At 33.4% G+C, this 20,421-nt stretch overlaps 1 protein-coding gene and 1 long non-coding RNA gene across 2 annotated transcripts in view; one reads left to right on the top strand and one right to left on the bottom strand.

The window, feature by feature from the left end:
* The window catches only part of nompC (no mechanoreceptor potential C), a 358,845-nt gene extending 350,208 nt beyond the window's left edge, over positions 1 to 8,637 (top strand). Inside the window, exon 26 of the mRNA XM_069826862.1 lies at positions 6,588 to 8,637. Coding sequence (XP_069682963.1) covers positions 6,588 to 6,808 — 221 coding nt within the window. The 3' untranslated portion in view covers positions 6,809 to 8,637. The remainder of the gene's footprint in view (positions 1 to 6,587) is intronic.
* LOC138700321 (uncharacterized) lies at positions 1,384 to 20,406 on the bottom strand. The gene is made up of 3 exons (XR_011332327.1): positions 20,280 to 20,406; positions 10,768 to 10,854; positions 1,384 to 2,076 (listed from the first exon to the last, which is right to left on the bottom strand). It is a non-coding gene; the product is annotated as an uncharacterized lncRNA (long non-coding RNA).
* Positions 20,407 to 20,421: the final 15 nt, after the last annotated feature.

Here is a 20,421-nt window from a genome sequence, read left to right on the forward strand (position 1 = left end):
AATTACGTCATCTGCAGTTGAAGGCTACGCTTAAGAAAGAAAGACTTGTGTTCGTTTCGTGTTTAGGTAATGAGAGCTAGAAATGGAGCCTACATGTGTCTCGGGCACTGTGACAATTGACGATCAAAGATCAATTATTGATTCTTTACGTGAAAAAAAAACACCACAGAAAACAACAATGCTTTGAGCGGAGTTTGTGACGAATTATAGTGGATCGTAGTACAGTTTTTCGTTGGGCGTGATAGTCGTGTCAGCATAAACTAGGAAAGCCGAAAACATAAAAAAGTGAACAAAGTGTGAAACTGGTGGCGGATGCTCTTTAAGAAGATCGTCGAGCGATATGTGAGGAACTTTCAGAAGCTACGAGGATTCCACCAACTTCAGTAATCAGTATTTTGACAAATGATTTGAAGAAGAGACAAATTTTTGGGCGAATGGTCCCTCACTGCTTGACTGTTGAGCAAAATCAGAAACGCCTGAACATTGCAAACTTGCGGAAACAAACATTCGACGTTGAAGATCGAGATTTTTTTTTCGAATTGTCGCTATTGACGGAACGTGGATTAGATATTTTGAGCTGGAGTTGAAATCACAGTGAAACAAGTTTGTCATGTAAAGATTCAATCTTATACAATTGAAGCTCACCAGCGTCAAATAAAGAAATGAGACATTTTATTATGCCGAGAAATACACTTACAGGTAAGAGAATTGGTTTAGAAAAATAGTAGTACAGAAAAGAATGAAGGAATATAATGTGAAATATGTCATGAAGGTATATTGTATGTGTAGTCGAAATTACAATAGTTCAGTGTTGCTACACTTTATTATTTCGGTGAATTGTCTTTATGAAAATGTGTTCAGAATCTTCGAAATCTCATTTTTATTCGCCAGACATCCTAGTGAGTGATAAAGGAATGGTATATTTGTCAAAGAGAATTAATATAATGTAGTATTTTATGAAAATAGTTCTCGATCTATAACAAATTTCATCATTTAATTTAAGAATTAATCATTGAAATAATTGATCTTACTCTGCTATAGTAATAAATATAAAACACTACTTGCAAGTGTTACAGTTAATAAAACCACATTATTTTTTTTGTTTTTTATATATTTTTTTCATAAACAAATAACCTTCAAGCCGATTTGGTAAAGGCTGAAGGTAGACTAACCAAGAAGCAGTAAGAAAAGGGATTTACGAACGATTAAAAAAATTCAGCAGTCATATTAGCATCTTCAGAATTAATGCAAAGAGACATGTACTTCAGGAAGAATAAGAAGCACAGAATCAGTAGTAGTAACATACCAGTAATCTAACAGTAGCCAAAGTCTAGACCAATTGAAAGGAACGGGACAAGAACAAAAAGAAGAAGAAATAAAAGGAAACAGAAGAGATGAAGAGTAGAAAGAGGACGATTGGGAGAGAGTGAAGGGTAAGGGAGAATTGAAGAAAAAGAAGAAAACAAAAATAAGAGAAAGATAATACAAATCAATACTGGAGGAAAGAAGTCTAATGGAAATTGGGAGGAGAAAGAGAGTGAAGAAGGAAAAGGATAGAAAGAGCTTGAGGAAGAGAAGGAGAGGAATGAGTACGAAGGAGAGGAGAATTAAGGACATGAAAAGAGAATAAAGATGAAGAGAATGATTAGTAGAAAATTAAGAATATGAAGATTATCAGAGAAAGAGGAATAAGAAGGGTAGAAGAAATGAAATGAAAGGTGAGAAGTATGAAAAGGTAACGTATAAAAGATAAGGAGGAAATGGAGGGAGAAGGAGAAGAATTTTCCGTCCCTTGTCTCTCTTACATTGCCATAAAATGTCCTAAAAATGTTTTCACAAAGATTAAGAAATAACGCAATCTATATTTTTATTTCACGCTTCCACAATTTTTAACTGCGATTTTATTAACTATCCTCAGTCTTCATTTTTAAAATTATGCTTTTCATTCCTCACTTACAAGTCTGGTCTGTTGGTTAGCATGCTGGCTTCCAGATCAGGAGATCCCAGGTTCAATTCCCGGACTCGGCTCTCGGTGAATTTTTCTTGAAGAAGAAGAATTTCCTTGGTGTCTAGAGTCTGGAAATAATTGTGAGTGTGCCGGGTTAATATTAATTAACCAATCATCACAAATATAAAAATACATCAGGACTGTCGCTGGGCAGTAACCTAAACACAGGTTTCAGCGTCACATTGTTGACAAGTAACCCCATCTGTTAGCACAACCATAAAGCATCTAATAGATGCTGTAGAGTTACCAACAACGAAAAAAAAAAGTCTAATTGGAAAGTGTTAATAATATGAATTGATTTCAGGACACTGCCATGACGAGGCACACAGAAGAGGAAGTAGTGATAATATAATGTAAGATATTTGTTTCCACAGACTCCACGACTCTTAGTGTGGTTCGTCTTAGTCCTCTGGGCTCACAACTCAGTTTCAACAACAATGTGACGCGCATTGAGAATTGCGCCGACTGGGAGGTCACCTCCAGGAAATACCGGGCACTGAGAGGGGATTCTGACTGAGCCCTCTAGTGGTTTTCCTCAGACTCTTACTGGTGGGATAATGCCTCTATAGACCTCATCTTCTTCTCTCTACTCTCTCGTCTAACCTGTCAACAAAAGATTTTCCAGACGATACTATTTCTTCTACTGTACTTCTTAACTCTTTTCTTAAGAGCACAATATTCTCCTTTTTCAACAGTTCATCATCATTTTTTGTCTTCAGCACAATTATTCTGATTTCTCTGTTGATTCTGTGATTGGCAGGATCATTTTTCTTCTCTTTCAACTTTGTCTTCAGCACATTTCTTCTTCCTCTGCTGGTTCTGTGACTTCCAGAATCAGTCTTTGCCTATAATGTTACTGTTCTCAGTAACTGCCTCTTTGCTAAATTCTGTCTTCAACTACACAAATTTCTTCCACTTGTTCTATTATCTCTGTCTCGTTAAGAATAATTTTAAAATACTCAATGAAACACAATATATATTGAGTGGAATATCTCTAAATTCGTCTCAATTGTCACAATTTGTTTAATTTTATACGTAGTGATTTTATCATTATAGGTTATGTTACATTGTAATGTGCTATGTAAGTTTTACAAATTTATTAATCATGGCCTACTTCGATTACTAGATTGAAAAGAAATGAAGATGAAATTCGGAGCCAGCAATTACAATATATTATCAGAAACAAAATAGAATCTACTACGCAATTGCCTTTTATTATTTTGAAGTCGATCGCATTAAATGAAATTAATTAACGAATATGTTTACTTATTTTAGAACTTTCGTCACTTTTAAGGAGGGAGGAAAATCATTGGCCTGCAAAAATTTAGAGAAATTCATTTTTTTTATATATCTACTATAAAAGCTAAATGAACAAAACCTTTCATGCCTAATATACACACATTACACTTTATAAAACAATATTCAGAATATTAAAATAGCTAATAATAATTACCTGTAAAAATAATATCAAACTCGCATATTTTTTTATAAACATGAAACATTTACGTAATAAAATACACAATTAATTAAATATCTGCATGATTCTTTTACTGGAATATTTTAAGGACCTACATCAACAACATAGTCTAGGATCTTTTGCCTATTTCTTCAAGAAATATATTTTTTTTCTTAATCATTACATTCAATATTAAATTTTCTAAAAACTTTTATTAAGGAAAATATATTTCCTGAAGGAGTAGGTAAAAGATCCTAGAACATGTTGTTGATGTAGGTCTTTAAAACATTTGAGTAAAAGAATCATGCAGTTATTTAATTAATTGTATATTGTATTATGTAAATGCTTTACGGTTGTAAAAAAATATATATCTTATATTATTTTCACAGGTAATTATTAGCTATTTTAATATTTCGAATAGTGTTTTATAAAGCCTGATGTATGTATATTAAGCATAATAAGTTTTGTTCATTTATCTTTTGCAGTAGCTGAGATATAAAAAAAAATGAATTTCACTGTATTTTTGCAGGCTAATGGTGTACCTCACTCCTTAATTTCTCGCTTCTCGTTTTTAATAGTTTGCACGTTTGAAGAATAGATCATAACCGATACGTAAGAAATAACAAAATATGAAATTACTTACAGTAACTTGTTTATTATATTAAAATTTAATTTATAACTTGTAATCATTCGCTCAGACTCTATGAACTGCACTTATAATTAACGATACTGATAGGGAATTGTTGGAATGCCACAGGGGATCCAGATTATCCGGAGAAAACCCTATGGGCTTGCCCAACATATGTTATAAATTCATAAGAGCAAGATTTGAACTCGGGGTCCCCTCGTTTATAAGTCCAGTGTGTAGCACTTAGCCACTTTGCCGATTGTGATTAATGATTAGTATAACTTATTATTCAATTCCACGTTCACCGCTGTGGAACAATGGTTAGCATCTCTGACAGTGGGCTCGGGTTCAAATCCTGGTTGGGGCAAGTTACTTGGTTGAGGTATTTCCGGGGTTTTCTTAAACTCGTTAAGAGAAATGCTGGGTAACTTTCGACGCTGGACCCTGACTAGCATTATCACCGTCATCTCACTCAGACGCTGGATAACCAGAACAGTTGATAAAGGACCATAAAATAACCAGTAAAAATATTACATTCCATAAAAAGAAAGAACATTTTTACAGTTTACTTATCCGATCAAATAAACGTCAAAATATTTTGCGTCTTGTCTGTCATCATATGCGTAATTTGGAATTAATTAATATTTCAATGGCTATTACACTTTTACTACGTCACACTACTGGGTGTTCAGTTCAAAATGTGTCTTGGCTCGCTGCATGCCGTCATGTGGCTAGCTGATGAGCCTAGAGAATTCAATCTTCCTACACTTCCGCAGCTCAGGTGTATAATATAAGAGGCAGAGAAGTTGGCTAGCAAGTACGGCGTTCATTCTGAAGAGTACGTGCCGATACGTACGGTAACGCCGGTAGTGGCAGGAATGTGAACTGTTTGGAAATACGTACTGTCGGGATATGGGGAGAGGGTTAAGACGATTACTTACGTATTTGTTGACATTAACTTCGACGGTCAACATGGACACGGAGCATTTGATTTGTGTTGTGGAATGTTACCGTACGCAACCGATGATAACAAATACCCTGCGTACGACTTGCCGGCGCAAAACACAGTTCGAAAGAGATTATGGTAGCACACAGACAGTACAGACCGCCATCTGTTGCTACGACGTTCAAGTTATACCGTACACGTTCTCAAGTTCAGATTGAAGAACGCCTTAAATAATAGGCAACTTCTCTAACGTATAAACTGAAACTCGCTTCAAATCGGTGACCCAACAACAGTGACGTCATGACACACTTTGAAATGAACACCCAGTACTTTTGCTCAATAAAACGGTACGAAAGGACGTCTTTCAACCGATCATGGCTGCTTATTGCACAATTTTATCGCGTCCCTAGCATTTGTTTATTTTTTATCACTACCCTAGCATTTGTTTCTTTGTTTGCCAACATTTCAAACTGCACTGGTCTGGACGTCAAAAAACAGAAAATTACAAACCACTCCAGTCGATGCACAGCACTTTCAAATATGACTCGCATTGGCATTCAAGAACAAGAATTAATAAAGATCACTGGTCATATATGAAGAGCACCATTCGGAAATCCTGAATAAGTTGAGGGATACACCATGTACATCAACGAGTTCACTTCTTTTACGCACACTTCCAATATAACATCAACTGAACCACCAACCACTAAAACATTCGAATTTGAAAATTGTACTTTCAATAATTGTTTTTTTTTTAATTATTCATGTTCATTTTTATTTCATCATCGTTAATTATAACGTTTCTTGTTTATATAATCATCCCTAATTAAAACTTTTCTAACACTTGTTTATATTATTTAGGTTATGTTTGTTATAGCTTCTGCTATATGATATTATGGATAGTCACGTATCAGAGATTGTTTAATACTAAGATTTATTGAAAATCATCTGTGAAGTGACGTTGATTACTGGGATCCGGATGATTGAAGTGGAATGCAAATGTTTTAATAAAAATAAAACTGAATTAACAAAGCCTTCTTGACTAGTAAACGTCCACAGAGTTCAATGAAGATTCCATAGTTGGCACAACTGATAACAAGAAAACTAGGACCTCCTATATAGGAGGTCCTGAGAAAACATAATCATAAAACACTACTACCATCTAGTGTAATGTTGGGATGGTACAATAATTCATTTGAAGACAGTTGTATTTTCATAAGCCAATTAATATTTTATTATATTGGAGTACTTCGTTACTTCTAATCTTTATATACTTTCTTCTAATCGTGTAATAGTCAATTAAATCCCACTCGAGTTTTGATTTTCTCTAGATAAATCATAACCTCTAGTGAGATTACTGTTGATAAAGACTTAAGAAATAACACGAAATAATATTTTTTCTCACATTTTAGACAAATTGTGACAATGTTGAGATATTACCCACTGCAGGTATTGTGTTACATTCTTATGTCGTATTGTTTAATTATAAATTTGTAATGAGGGTACAGAACTGTATATTAATACTAACGAATTTATTTTCTCTTTACAGACTCCGTCGCTCTCAGTGTGGTCCATTTAAGTCCCTTGGGCTCACAACTGAGCTTCAGTAACAGTATGAATAGAATTGAAAACGTCACTGACTGGGACTCCATTGCAAAGAAGTACAAAGCACTGATGGGCGAGGTTACAGAAACAAGCCAACAGTCCGCCGATGAAGAAGATGGCAATCCTCTTGCAGAATCCAATAACAACGTTACTGGAAGTAGATAGAAAAGTAAAGGATTCGAACAAGCCACAAGAAGTTGGTCACCTGAATAGGTTATCAACTCTGCCTTTTGTGTCATCCCTTTATATACGAATTTATGGTGTGTGGAAATATCTTTTAAAACATACATATAGAAGTTTTATCATTGTTTTCACAGATGACTACTCGATACATATTTAGAAAGAAGACTAAATTACAATAATGTAATTGTTAACCGTTGTTTTGTGCTTCAAGAAATCTTTTCTATCTTCTTCTCATTGGGTACTTTGATATGGATATCGTACGCCAAATTGCGAATTCTGAAAATAATTGGCCAGTTTGTCCAAGTAATGTTTAATTTCGCTTAACGAATGTTAAATTAACAGTCTGTTTATTTTTAACGCTTTGTTAATGTATTTTCCATTTGTTCAACATAATTTTTGTTTAAGATAACCAACACTTAACTATAACGTCTGTTAGCACTATTTTAACTACTCAACAGCAGTTGGTAATGATTCTACACATGTAAGACAATTTTTGATTGGCTAAAATTAATCTTTAAATTTTATATTATATAGTGAGTCATGAAACTTGCATAAAATGACAACCTGTTATAGTAGGCCACGCTCCATAAACAAACAGTTGACAAATGAAAGTTGTAGGTGACGTGCTGAATAATAATTACAAAGTAAGGTTATATTTCCTCATTGCTATTATGGATACGAAATACGAAAGAAATAAACTAACACTGATGTATTTAAACAGTCCAAAGTATTTTTTAAATGTTATATTACCAGTCATTCCCTACAGAGAGAGACAAAATATTAATTTCGCAACTTCTGTTCGAACAGCTGTGGAGACATCGGCCATATTTAACTAACTGTTAAACGAGTTAACTGCCCGAAATCCTACATTTAAAATTAACAAACTGTTAACAAGCTGTTAAACCAAACATTAATTAACAAACTATTTAGAGTTTAAAAGTCGTTCAATTTTCTAACAATACTTGGAAAAACCGGCCAAATATTTTTCCAAATTTTTCTAAATCATTTAATCGTAACTTCCTGTTAAAATTGCATTAATATAATATCTGCTCTAAGAAATAAAATAGAACAAATGTTGTTATGAAATGAACTTAAATTTTTCTGGCATAAGATGATCTTCGAGGATGAGGAAGTTGGATTATTAGAGGTGGATCACTAGGTGCATTCAGAAATGACTGATATTGCAAAATTGATTTTGCAGTAATATGGAAACATATGACATGGCCTACTTCGGTTTAAACTTCGAGGAATCATACTGAAGCAAAAATATCTTGTTACAGAACTCAATCAGAAAACCATAATCAGTATTGGCTTTTGATATGGAAGTTGGTGACTAATTGTGGTTCTACGTATAGCTTTAAAACTTAGTCAGAGAAACTATGCGAGGAAATTATTAGTAGAATAAATTGTGAGCTGGATACGAAAGTGAATAATTATACTTCAGATGGGAATATTTAAAACAGAAACTTTCGTTTTTATAATGAACAAGATATAAAGTTATAATGAACTTAATAATTTCTACTTTCTAATAAAACCTTGTTTTCTTGAACTGACAGACTTCTTTGTGAATATGGAGAAAGAAGACAAATTTAGCTGTGATATTTCAATTAATAAAAATGTATCTCCAGTGTTTTGAAAATAAAAGTTGTGTATTAATATGTAAATATATAAAAGATCATTTTGACACTAAATGCGTATGTTTAATGTAAATGACTTAGGTTAAAGTTACAGATGTGAAAACAGAAAATGTTTATACTACATAATCAGGGAGAAAGAAATAAACTTTTCAGATCACATAATGGTGCCTTGTCATTTGTTTTAGCATTTGCAAGATTGACAGAGATCTACAGCAGATCAGTTAATTGCAATGCTAACAAGCTGAAACATTCACCTTTATTCTAATTTCACTTAACAAATAAAGCGAAGAGAAATTACATTAAAATGTTAATGCCTTTTCTAAACTACAAAGAATATCCAAAGACTACGAGATGATGGAGCGGCATTAACGAGGCCTGGTGGACTAAGAACTGCTTGGTGAAAAGAAGAGCTTTAGTAGGGAAAGTCTATTTCCACAGTAGTTTTATCTACGATACGTTGCATGATCTGCTGGAGATTGAGCATTTATGTTCCTTCGATCAAAAGCTTCTAGCCAAAATATTGTTAAGGTACCTTCCACGACTTCAGTTTCCCACGTTTCTGCTGTATAGCTCAGCATTTATTGCGATCTTAACTCGTCCTAGTTTTCATTGGCTATTTTTATTTATTTATTTGCTTGCTTTATTTATTCAATTTTTTATTTATTTTAAATAATTTTACTGAGTTATTTATTTAATTATTTAATTAATTATTTATTAAAATAATTATAACTAATTGAATCAGTCGGAGCTAAAAGGAACTAAGTCACTTTTCACAACTTTTCAGTAGACGCAAAAAACATTCCACTAATAACACAAATGTATATATATATGTTTATGTTATATAAGACAAAAGCATATTTAAAAGTCTTAATTTCCTTCTTCCACCGTTCAATACGCATGACATCCGTTGTTCTTTTTGTTGCATAACACAAAACTGCATATTTTGACTTAGTTCCTTTTAGCTCCGACCGATTCAATTGTTTATTTATTTAAATAATTATTCATTTATTTAATTGTTTATTATTAATCATTTATTTACTTAGTTCATTATTCACATAATTATTTATTTAATTATTGAATTAATTACTTATTAAACTAATTATTTAATTGTTCATTTAAATAATTATTCATTTATTTAATTATTTATTTACTTATTTATTTTTATTTTTATTATTTATTTATTTTTAAATAATTTATTTACTTAATTATTTATTTGCTTAATTATTTACTAAACTATTTATTTCATTAATTGTTTATTTATTTAAATAATTCATTTATTTAATTGTTTTATTTATTTATTTATTTAATTATATAATTAATTACTTATTAATCTAATTATGTTATATTATGTTTTATTTAACGACGCTCGCAACTGCAGAGGTTATATCAGCGTCGCCGGATGTGCCGGAATTTTGTCCCGCAGGAGTTCTTTTACATGCCAGTAAATCTACTAACACTACTAACATCGACCTGGCCCGGGATCGAACCCGCAACCTTGGGCATAGAAGGCCAGCGCTATACCAACTCGCCAACCAGGTCAATTAATCTAATTATTTAATTCATTTATTTAAATAAGTATTCATTTATTTAATGACATTTATTTATTTAATTAATGACTTATTTATTTAATTATTATTTATTTAAAATTATTTAATTAATTATTTATTTGTTTGTTTGCTTATTTACTTATTTGTTTATTTATTCATTCATTCATTCATTCATTCATTCATTCATTCATTTTCTAATGGTTATTGCTCTATCTAGGGCTGTGCATACGGGACGGAAGTGAAACAACCATGCGGATTGAAAGGGACGATAGGGTGCACTTAAAGGAAAACCTACGAGTATATGTATTACGTTTCGTAATTAAATGCATGGTTAATAAAAAAATTAAGTTGGAAATCGGAGTACTCTGGCAACATCGCCGCTAACATAGTCGTCTTTCTTCTCGTAATAAAGACGTAAGAGGTCAACGAACTCTGGTCTGTCTCTGTACGCGAGCCTCTGTCTCTATACGACGTTGCAATCTGCTTGCATCATTCAGTCGCTTGAAATGAGTGGTTTTAAAATTAAATTTGTACGAAAACCGTCCACGCTATTGAAATACGCCATAGGGATAAATTATTCTTTATTAGATTTTCTATCGATATGGACAAAAATCACGATCCTACTCGCAATAGTTACCGAGTAAAAGGATGTTAAACATTTGGGGGGAAAAAAAAAAAATTTGTTTCTGTGAAAACTATCAATTTTCCACAAATATAGCAAGTTCAATTCCCTGGCGGAACTGACAAATGGACTTACTAGGTCTCCATAAATCATGATACACATTGTGCCATCTCCTGAGGCATCCACATCTCATTCACTGTCAGGTTTCACCAAAATTCTCATCTGCAACCAAAAAAACTCACTTCAGCAATCAAACAAAATTCCCATAAAAACTTGGACAGTTTTGTAGAAAACAGGGGCGGCTGTATTAATAATTAATTCTAGTTATTACCGGTACCGTATTTCTATAATAAAAAAGTTTTCTTTTCAATCTTTTTGAACAGTGTTTAGTTGTATAAATAGTACCTGTAACTAGAGATGGGAACGATATATCTGTTTTTACGAAATACCGACGTTTTCGTTTTGATGTATCGATATATCAATATCGAAATTTTGATTCAATATATCGTATAATATATCGGTTTTCTCATAAATTTATCGGTTTTTTTTATATTTGTTTCTGTTTTTGTGGAATTATTATGAACAACAAAATCCACACTGGTTAACTCCGATAATTCCCTGAGAGATGGCGTTAATGAAAGTGGGTAGTTGCATAATTGTGGAACCTTGAAATATCCAATTCAATCAAGGCCTTTCTCTGGTTGGCTGGTCTAGAATTCTAATTCAAACTATTTAATATGCAGTACCAAATTTAAAATCCAACGTGTGCGAACGTGACACTCAGACGGGAGATTTATCTACTACTGATTTAGTAATTCCTCCAAGGCAGGAGAAACTGCCACTCTGAAAAGGAATCGTTTGACTTCAAAACTTTTATTGCTGTGTTTTTAAATGGAAAGAGAAACAAGGATGTAATACTGGTTTGAGATTTGTTTACACCTAGGATTTCCATGCACAACCTAGTACTGACATTGTTTTATTATTATAGCCTATATTTTAGTACATAAAAATTTTATCCCCATAATCACCATCATCATTATCATCATCATCATTATCATCATCACTACCACCATTGAGATTTTGAATGTTGGAGTGTAACAATAACTTGCAATGGGAACTTACTATAGAAGGTTTGTATCAAATCACAATTATTGTGAAGTTTGTTAAAACTTGTAACATTCTGAGTAGGCCTACTGTTTACTTACATTTAAAAATGAATACAAGTACTGTTTACATAGATTTTAAAATGATTATCTAGAAAAGGGCATTATGTTTGTATCCTCGATTGAATCCTATATAAAATTAGAATAATTGCATCGTGGATTGGAAAAAAACTGATAGGGATCCTAAAGAAATTTGGAGTGGATTGGAAAGAGAGAAGGTTTTTCAGTAACCTACAAATGAAACGAGTCAAAGGAGAAGAAATGTCAGAAGCAAGTGAAATAGGGAGAAGAGTACGACGAGGATGCCCTTTATCACGTACCCTGTTTAACATCTACTTGGAGGATTTAGAACATGGGAGGAGTGATAGTAGAAGGAAGAAGAATAAAATGTTTAAGATTTGCTGATATGGCGTTGTTAGATAATACTAAAGGATATGTTACGGAGCTAAATGACAGCAATATGGAATGAAGATAATTACCAACAAGACGCAAACCATGGTCATAGGAAGAAAAGTAAAGAAGGTGGACTTGTGAATTCTAAATGAGGCAGTAGAGCAAGTTGACAGCTTCAAATATTCGGGATGTACTATAAGCAGTAACATGAGCTGCTGCCAGGAAGTCAAAAGGAGAAAAGCAATGGCAAAGGAAGCTTTTAATAGAAAAAGGAGCATCTTCTGCGGACCTCTGGAGAAAGAACTAAGGAAGGGACTAGTGAAGTGCTTTGTGTGGAGTGTAGCAGTGCATGGGGCAGAAATATGGACATTACTAAAAAGCAAGCATTTGTAGAAGCATTTGGAATGTGGATATGGAGAAGGCTGAAGCGTGTGAAGTGGACAGACAGAGTAAGAAACGAAGCTGTGTTGGAAAGAGTGGATGAAGAAAAAATGATGCTGAAACTGATCAGGAAGAGGAAAAGGAATTGACTGAGAAGAAACTGTCTACTGAATGGATGTACTAGAAGGAATGGTGAACGGGAGAAGAGTTCGGGGCAGAAGAAGATATCAGACGATAGACGACATTAAGATATATGGATCACATGAGGAGACAAAGAGGAAGGCAGAAAATAGGAAAGACTGGAGAATGCTGGGTTTGCAGTGAAAGACCTCCTTTGGGCAGAACACTATGAATGAATGAGAGTTTCATTGTCAAATTCTGACCCATATAGAGTTCACTTAACACTTTCCCATTGTATCATTTAAGCTCATCTTACCTCCACCATAATTTTGACTTAGGTCAGGAACTACATAATAATAAAATTATGATATTAAAAATGTATTGTTTATCGTTTCAATTTTAAATTTAATCTTTTGAATGTATGATGTTTCTAATAAGGAATAGGCTATTAAAATTTAAGTTTATTGTAATAAATGTACGCCCACAAATATAATTGCATTAGTAGGCCTATCTATTAATTTGCTTACGGGATAGCGATATATCGAATCGTTTCGATATCCGATATATTTTCTGCAATATATATCGTTTATCGAAATTAGGTTTGCAATATATTGCAATATCAATATATCGGTATTTAAATTATTTCCCCCATCTCTACCTGTAACTGTCCGCTGAATAGAATAATGTCAACAGTTACAAGCGCCGAGCGGTGTCTATTAGAACTTAAAAAACTGTAGAGGTGAAATTATTTGGGCTCCCATTCTCATACAGCACTTGGTTTCCATGGTAATGTGACGTCACGCACTGAAGAAAGATTGTATGAGTGAAGTGCGTTTCTGAGAACTGTCAGACTTGTTGTAGGTGGAGTAACCAGTTTGCAGATCTAACGGTACTAATAATAGTGAAGAGTTGAAGCTGGTCTCCAAGGCCGGGGGCTATTGTTCAAGGACTGCGAAATTTTACAGTATGTACGTACTACCTGACTCGTGAATAGTATCATAATTCCTTGTATCCAAGCAACCACCCTGCAGTGGTAAATATTGCTGGCTATATGTTATTTTATCAACAGTAATCTCACTAGACGTTTTGATTTATCTAGAGAAAATCAAAACTCGAGTGAGATTAAATTGACTATTACACGATTAGAAGAAAGTATATAAAGATTAGAAGTAACGAAGTACTCCAATACAATAAAATATTAATTGACTTACGAAAATACAACTGTCTTCAAATGTATTATTGTACCATCTCAACATTACAAATATTACGCTAGATGCATGCTAGATGGCAGTAGTGTCTTTATACAGACACTGTAATGATTACTATTCAATAAATCTTAATATTAAACAATCTCTGATACGTGACTATCCATAATATCATATAGCGGAAGTTCTTTTTATCCTCTCAGAGCAGAAGCTATAACATAACCTAACTAATATACACAAGTGTTAGAAAAGTTTTAATTAACGACGATGACATAAAAAATAAACATGAATAATTTTAAAAGGAATAATTACTGAATGTACAATTTTCAAATTTGAATGTGGTTGGTGGTTCAATTGATGTTATATTGGACGTGTGCGTAATAGAAGTGGAACTCGTTGATTTAGGCCTACATGGTGTATTCAACTTATTCAGAATTTCCGAATGAATAATTTTAAAAGGAATAATTATTGAATGTACAATTTTCAAATTTGAATGTGGTTGGTGGTTCAATTGATGTTATATTGGACGTGTGCATAATAGAAGTGGAACTCGTTGATTAAATCAACGAGTTCCACTTCTATTATGCACCATGTAGGCCTAAATCAACTTGATTTAGGCCTACATGGTGTATTCAACTTATTCAGGATTTTCGAATGGTGCTCTTCATTTATTTGTAAATCGGATTTCAGAAGATGCATAGGTATGATCAGTGATTTTTATTAATTCTTGTTCTTGAATGCCAATGCGAGTCATATTTGAAACTGCTGTGCATCGACTGGAGTGGTTTGTAATTTTATATATATTTTTGACGTCCAGACCAGCGCAGTTTCAAATGTTGGCAAACAAACAAACAAATGCTAGGGACGCGATAAAATTAAACAAATGCTAGGGACGCAATAAAATTAAACAAATGCTAGGGACGCGATAAAATTGTGCGATAAGCAGCCATGATTGGTTGAAATACGTCCTTTCGTATCGTTTTATTGGTCAAAAGTAGTATGACGTAGTAAGAGTGTAATAGTCAGGAATACATCCCACATACATTCGCAAAGTTTAAGAGTTGTTTTCCGCGGCATGTATTATATCTTCTCATGAGCTCATGAACTTGCCAGTTTTGTTCCAGATCTTGTATTTGAAAGCTTAAGGCGTGCGTGTGATTTAATAGTGTGTAGGCCTACGTATAAAGTATATTAACCTATTATTTAGTAGGCCTACACAGAAAATATTGATAAATGAGTGCGAAATATGTACCCCGAAAATGACACGGTTTGTAATTTATTAGAAATGCCGTTATATACACTTAAATATGAGGATAAGAAATGTTTTAAATTCTGGACGACCTATAGTTCCATTTGTTCTTTGTTTTAAAAAGTGATAAGAAAATAGAGAAGTTGTATAAAATGACTTAAAAAAATTCTTCCGATGAAAGAAGCTTTTCTGTTTGAAAATATTGAAAATTTCACTCGGAATGCCACATCACTAAAGGATACGATGATTGACTTGGCATGCAAGAAATTGGGTGTGTCCTGAAATAAATTAGTTTTCCTGTTTGCATGTGTTGTAGAACTATTAAAATTGTACGTAGTTTAGGAATTGTAGGCCCCCTCATTATATTGGTAAAACTGTTCATGCATTTGGTATGTGAACAGCACTTCACCTATTTTTTACGGCGAACCGCTACTGGTAGAAAACTGTATCCAGGTATCATATCTCCATAATTTGTTATTTACATCTGAAGTTTTAAAGGTTTCATCTGGACACCCTGTATTAACAGTAGCAGGCGTGCGGGTGTACAAGGTAGACAGGATCTAGGGTAGCGGTGACCAAAACTCGAATGGACATGATTACACCCGAGAGACAGATTAAGACAGGCTCCGCCAAGTCGAGTCAAGATCGCGAGAGGGCGTACAGGCCTGCTTACGGCTTCCACTGCGGGCAGTACACTTGTACACTGCAGTCTGTCAGTGGTGGAGCCTATCGAGGTCGCTTGGGGGCACCGGTGCACTGCACTTTGCACCAGGAATATTTATGTGCTAAAACATGAACCTTAGCAATGTAATGGATGTTGTTATGCGAACAATTAATTTCATAAGGTCTAAAGGACTTAATCACAGGGACTTCAGGGCACTGCTTGATGGTATTAACAGTATGGGGATTTACTCTACCATACCGAGGTAAGGTGGTGAAGTCGAAAAATTCTGGAACGTTTTCTCGCACTTAGAAATGAAACTGCCTTATTTATGGATGTACATGGGAAGCCTGTTAGAAGCCTTGGACATGAAAGAATATATAAGAATAATGCAACAATTGTGCGAAGTTTCGAACGTGGATTTGAGGATATTAGAGATCTTGAACAACAATTTAAGATATTTGCAATATCTTTTTCAGTGAGTGTCCTGGATATTCCTGCTGAACTACAATTAGAAATATTGATTTACAAAGCGATATTGAGCTAAAGGATAAGTATCAAAACAAAAAGTATTAACCATTTCTATACTTGTTTTCCACGAGAAAGGTTTCCTAAACAGTACAATCTTGCTGCAAGAACGTTGTAAATGTTCGGGACAACCTACGTATGCGAAACACTGTTTTGTTTAATGAAGTTTACAAAGTCACGTCACAGAAACAACTAAGTGATGAACAATTGAAAGCATGTTTGCGATTGGCTGGTACTAAAACAATAGCTCCGAGAATTAAATAGCTGCTTACTAACAGAAAACTGCAAAAATCGCAGCGGATCTCTGATGTTTAAGAAAAAGTACTATTATTAGAGAATTGTATTTGAATGACAACGTTTGTACTGTTGTTTTATTTTGTTAATTGAATTGTATAGCAATGAGAAGAAGACAAGCAGTATATTAATCTGTATAAAAGTGTATATTTTGTTTTGTTTCATTATTGTGCAAACATGCAAAAATTTGTTTCGTATATAGTTAACTGTACAAAATTGTATAGATTACTGTTTTTCAGTATAGTGCAATTAACAGTGAAAGCGTGCTTCAATTAAAAGCTGAAATTAATTTACATTCTTATCACAAATTTGGTTCACATACAAGTTCTTAGCTCCGCCACTGTGGAAGCAGCTACCCTTGCCCGCAGCCGTACGTCAGGGCTTGAGGGTTTGTACGTACGCACGAGAGTGTAGTCACTTGACGCTCCCTGGCTGAAGAGGTAAAGGAGGCTGGGAGAGGTACTTGGAATTAAAACTACAGCGAGTGATTCTTCGTGCACTTGCTGGACTGATCAATTCGTAGCTCATTCTCTGTCTCTACGTAGAACGTGCTTTGGTAGAAAGTGATTTTTTTTATAATCATCCAGTAGCCACGTTTCTCAAACTTTGCAATCATGCCAAAGAGAGAATCTTTACGAACTTCTATTACAATAACTATTAAAGTATTAGGCCTACTCGATATTTAAAACTCACCCGTAGAATTTGACCTGTATATATTTTCTTAATTTTTACACACCTAACATTTGTAAAAAGTAAGCTGACTACAGTGAAAAAAAAAATCAGTTCTGTTAACAATGTATCCTGTAACAATATACATTAATTGGATCGAATTTTTGTAAAACAACACGAGAGCAGCAACTGGTTTTGAGGTAAACAGAAAAACGTCTTTAAAAATTATTTGGAAAGAAATATAAATGTGTAGGAAATGTACATTCTTGGCCGCTCTAAATCTACAGCGTTGTACTAAAATGTTTATTTATGGAAAAGTGTTTGTCAGAGGTTCATAAAACAAACATAATTATAAATCTCAAGAAATAGAGCCCAAAAAGATATCAAATTTTTAAAATGGCAAAATTGACTATTTGCAAGTGTCAAGTCATATCTTAATGTAGTTAATCCTTACTAAAATAATAGTTCATATATAATGTGCAGAGTATTGCCAGCCCCTATCGGGAACATTTTAGAGTTCATTTTTCAAGATGACATTGTCTGGCCATAGGTACATGAATGAATGAATTCAGACCGCTGGAATAACCCCTTTTTTCTCACCGGATGTAGATTCTATAGAACATGCTTCGGACCACCAGCTGAACAGAGAGTAATAGCCAGGAAGTAACGACGTAAGTAGAGATCCAAATATAATAAAGTGGGAGTGGAAATGTAATGAAAATGTAGAAACTAGATCGTCGGAAAATATACAGATTAGATTAGTTGGGATAAGTGGTCAGTGAACGTTAGTGATTCAAGTGAATGATTAGGATGACAACTACGGAAGAGTTCAACTTAAGGTATATGCACACCTTTACATACAAAAAATTTTGTTTTGTACAATTTTGCTCTGTAACATTTTTATACAATTTAGGATAGTACCAGAAAGAGAATGAAGTGAACAGATTCCTTGAAATTATGTCTAAATTGTTTTTAAAAATTATTTTGTTTATAATTTTTGACATGCAACTTGAAACATGATAGCTCATGCAGTTTTTAAGATAGAGCCACAGTTTTTTCACTGTTTTATAGCTAAAACTTTTCTTTAGTGCCTGAAATAGAGCTATTTTTTTATTTTTATTTACATTAATTAAATATTACCATATATGTAACTTACAATAATATTTTATGTTGCATAAATCATGTAAAAAATCCATAGATAATTATTAACTACATTAATGTTATTTTACTCATTGTTAGGCACTGGGGGACATTCCAATGACACCAATATCTTCTTGGTATCACCATATTTGACTGAGCTATCATGTTTGAAAGAATTAAATATTCTAAAATTACTATTTACAGGAAATGAGCCACAAACTTTCAGAGCCTAGAAGACTGCATCATCATATGTCACCCCTTAAGCAGCTTCATGTAGGTCCAGTTTCAGCTTCTTTATGCCTCTCAAATACCTCCGCCTTGTTTTAACTTCAGGTGTTGAATGTATTTTTGCATTTTTGTCCCTATTTCCATTGATGCAACAAATCCTGCGATGGTGTTTGTCCCAGGGTTTATGCCCATCCTTCTCAAAATTGTAATTTCTACTTCTGGACACTTATTAAAATGACGTACAACATCATTGACACATACATTTATAGTTTTATGACTAACAGTAAAAGATTATAAATTACTTCATTATGTAAAAAAGTTTTTTCAATCTAATGATCATGCCCAGATATCTGTGCATGTATTTCGGGACTAGAAAGAAGTTTATTTTACAAGCAATGCTGGAAGGGCATTGACTGCTACGAAGATCACTCCAAAAGTAAGTGACCGTGGCTGATGACGCAGCATTTTGGAAAATGGGACTTACCTGAAAAACCATAAGGCGTAAATCGAAAATTCTTATATCAAATTAAAGAGGAGAAAATTCTCTATTAAAATTGTTATATTTTGAAAATTGCAATTTTTCATCATTTTTTTTGCGTTTTGTGGGTGTACATATACCTTAATGTAAACAATGTTGGGAACAATGAATACGGAATTGAGGGAAGTGATTGTTTAGTGAAATGAGATTAGAAAGAATAAGATAGATAAAAGGGAACTGGAGTAAGTACAAAAAGAAGGGAGGGGAAATAAAGGTGAGACAAGTGGTAGAAAAGTAGAAAAGTGATCATAGTCATTTATATGTAATAGCCGGAGGTTTAAAAAAACGTAAGCAGCATATGTATCCAAGGGAGTGATGGCACTGTATGCAGAAATGTGAGGGCCCATCACGACTGATGTAAGCTGGTGGAACAGATATATCATATATCGTATCGTATATCATATATCATATCATATTATAATCATATAACATATCATATATATGAATTCTCTAGAGTCGAAACCACGTAAAGACCATATTTTGTTCATAATTGAGTTATTCCCAGATATTGCTAGCAAAGAATGAATTCTAATGATTTATATAGGCCTAGCTTTAATACAAGAAGCCACTAAATTTAAAGTAAAAGGTTTGTTAAAAATCACTGTTAGGTTGAAAACGCCCTCTATTTGACACCAGTTACTGTAAAAATTTTTTAATTTCTGAAAATGAATATAGGAGATTTTTAATCTATAGGGTTCATATCATATATAATATATTTCATATCATATCATATATCATATCATATCATATCATATCATATCATATCATATCATATCATATCATATCATATCATATCATATATCATATATCATATCATATCATATCATATATCATATATCATATATCATATCATATCATCATATCATATATCATATCATATCATATATTATATATCATATCATATCATATATTATATATCATATCATACGAGTATATCATAAATCATATCATATATCGTACCATATCACAAAGTCCAATTACAACTACAACAACATAGACACTGACATGAAAATACTACACTTCCAGTCAAAAAACAGAAACTTGACACTCCAGAACAATATGAAATTTACAAACTTACAAAAACACACTCCCAGCACATCCTGAACACTCAACTGAATTTCAAAACACACAACCTTCTCGACACAATCGTGAATACATCCCACCACAACAGGAAACCAGAAGATAGCACGGGACCTTCACAAGGCTTCGGACAATGAGGA

The sequence above is a fragment of the Periplaneta americana genome, chromosome 5 (genome assembly GCF_040183065.1).
Source record: "Periplaneta americana isolate PAMFEO1 chromosome 5, P.americana_PAMFEO1_priV1, whole genome shotgun sequence".
Lineage (NCBI taxonomy): Eukaryota > Metazoa > Arthropoda > Insecta > Blattodea > Blattidae > Periplaneta > Periplaneta americana.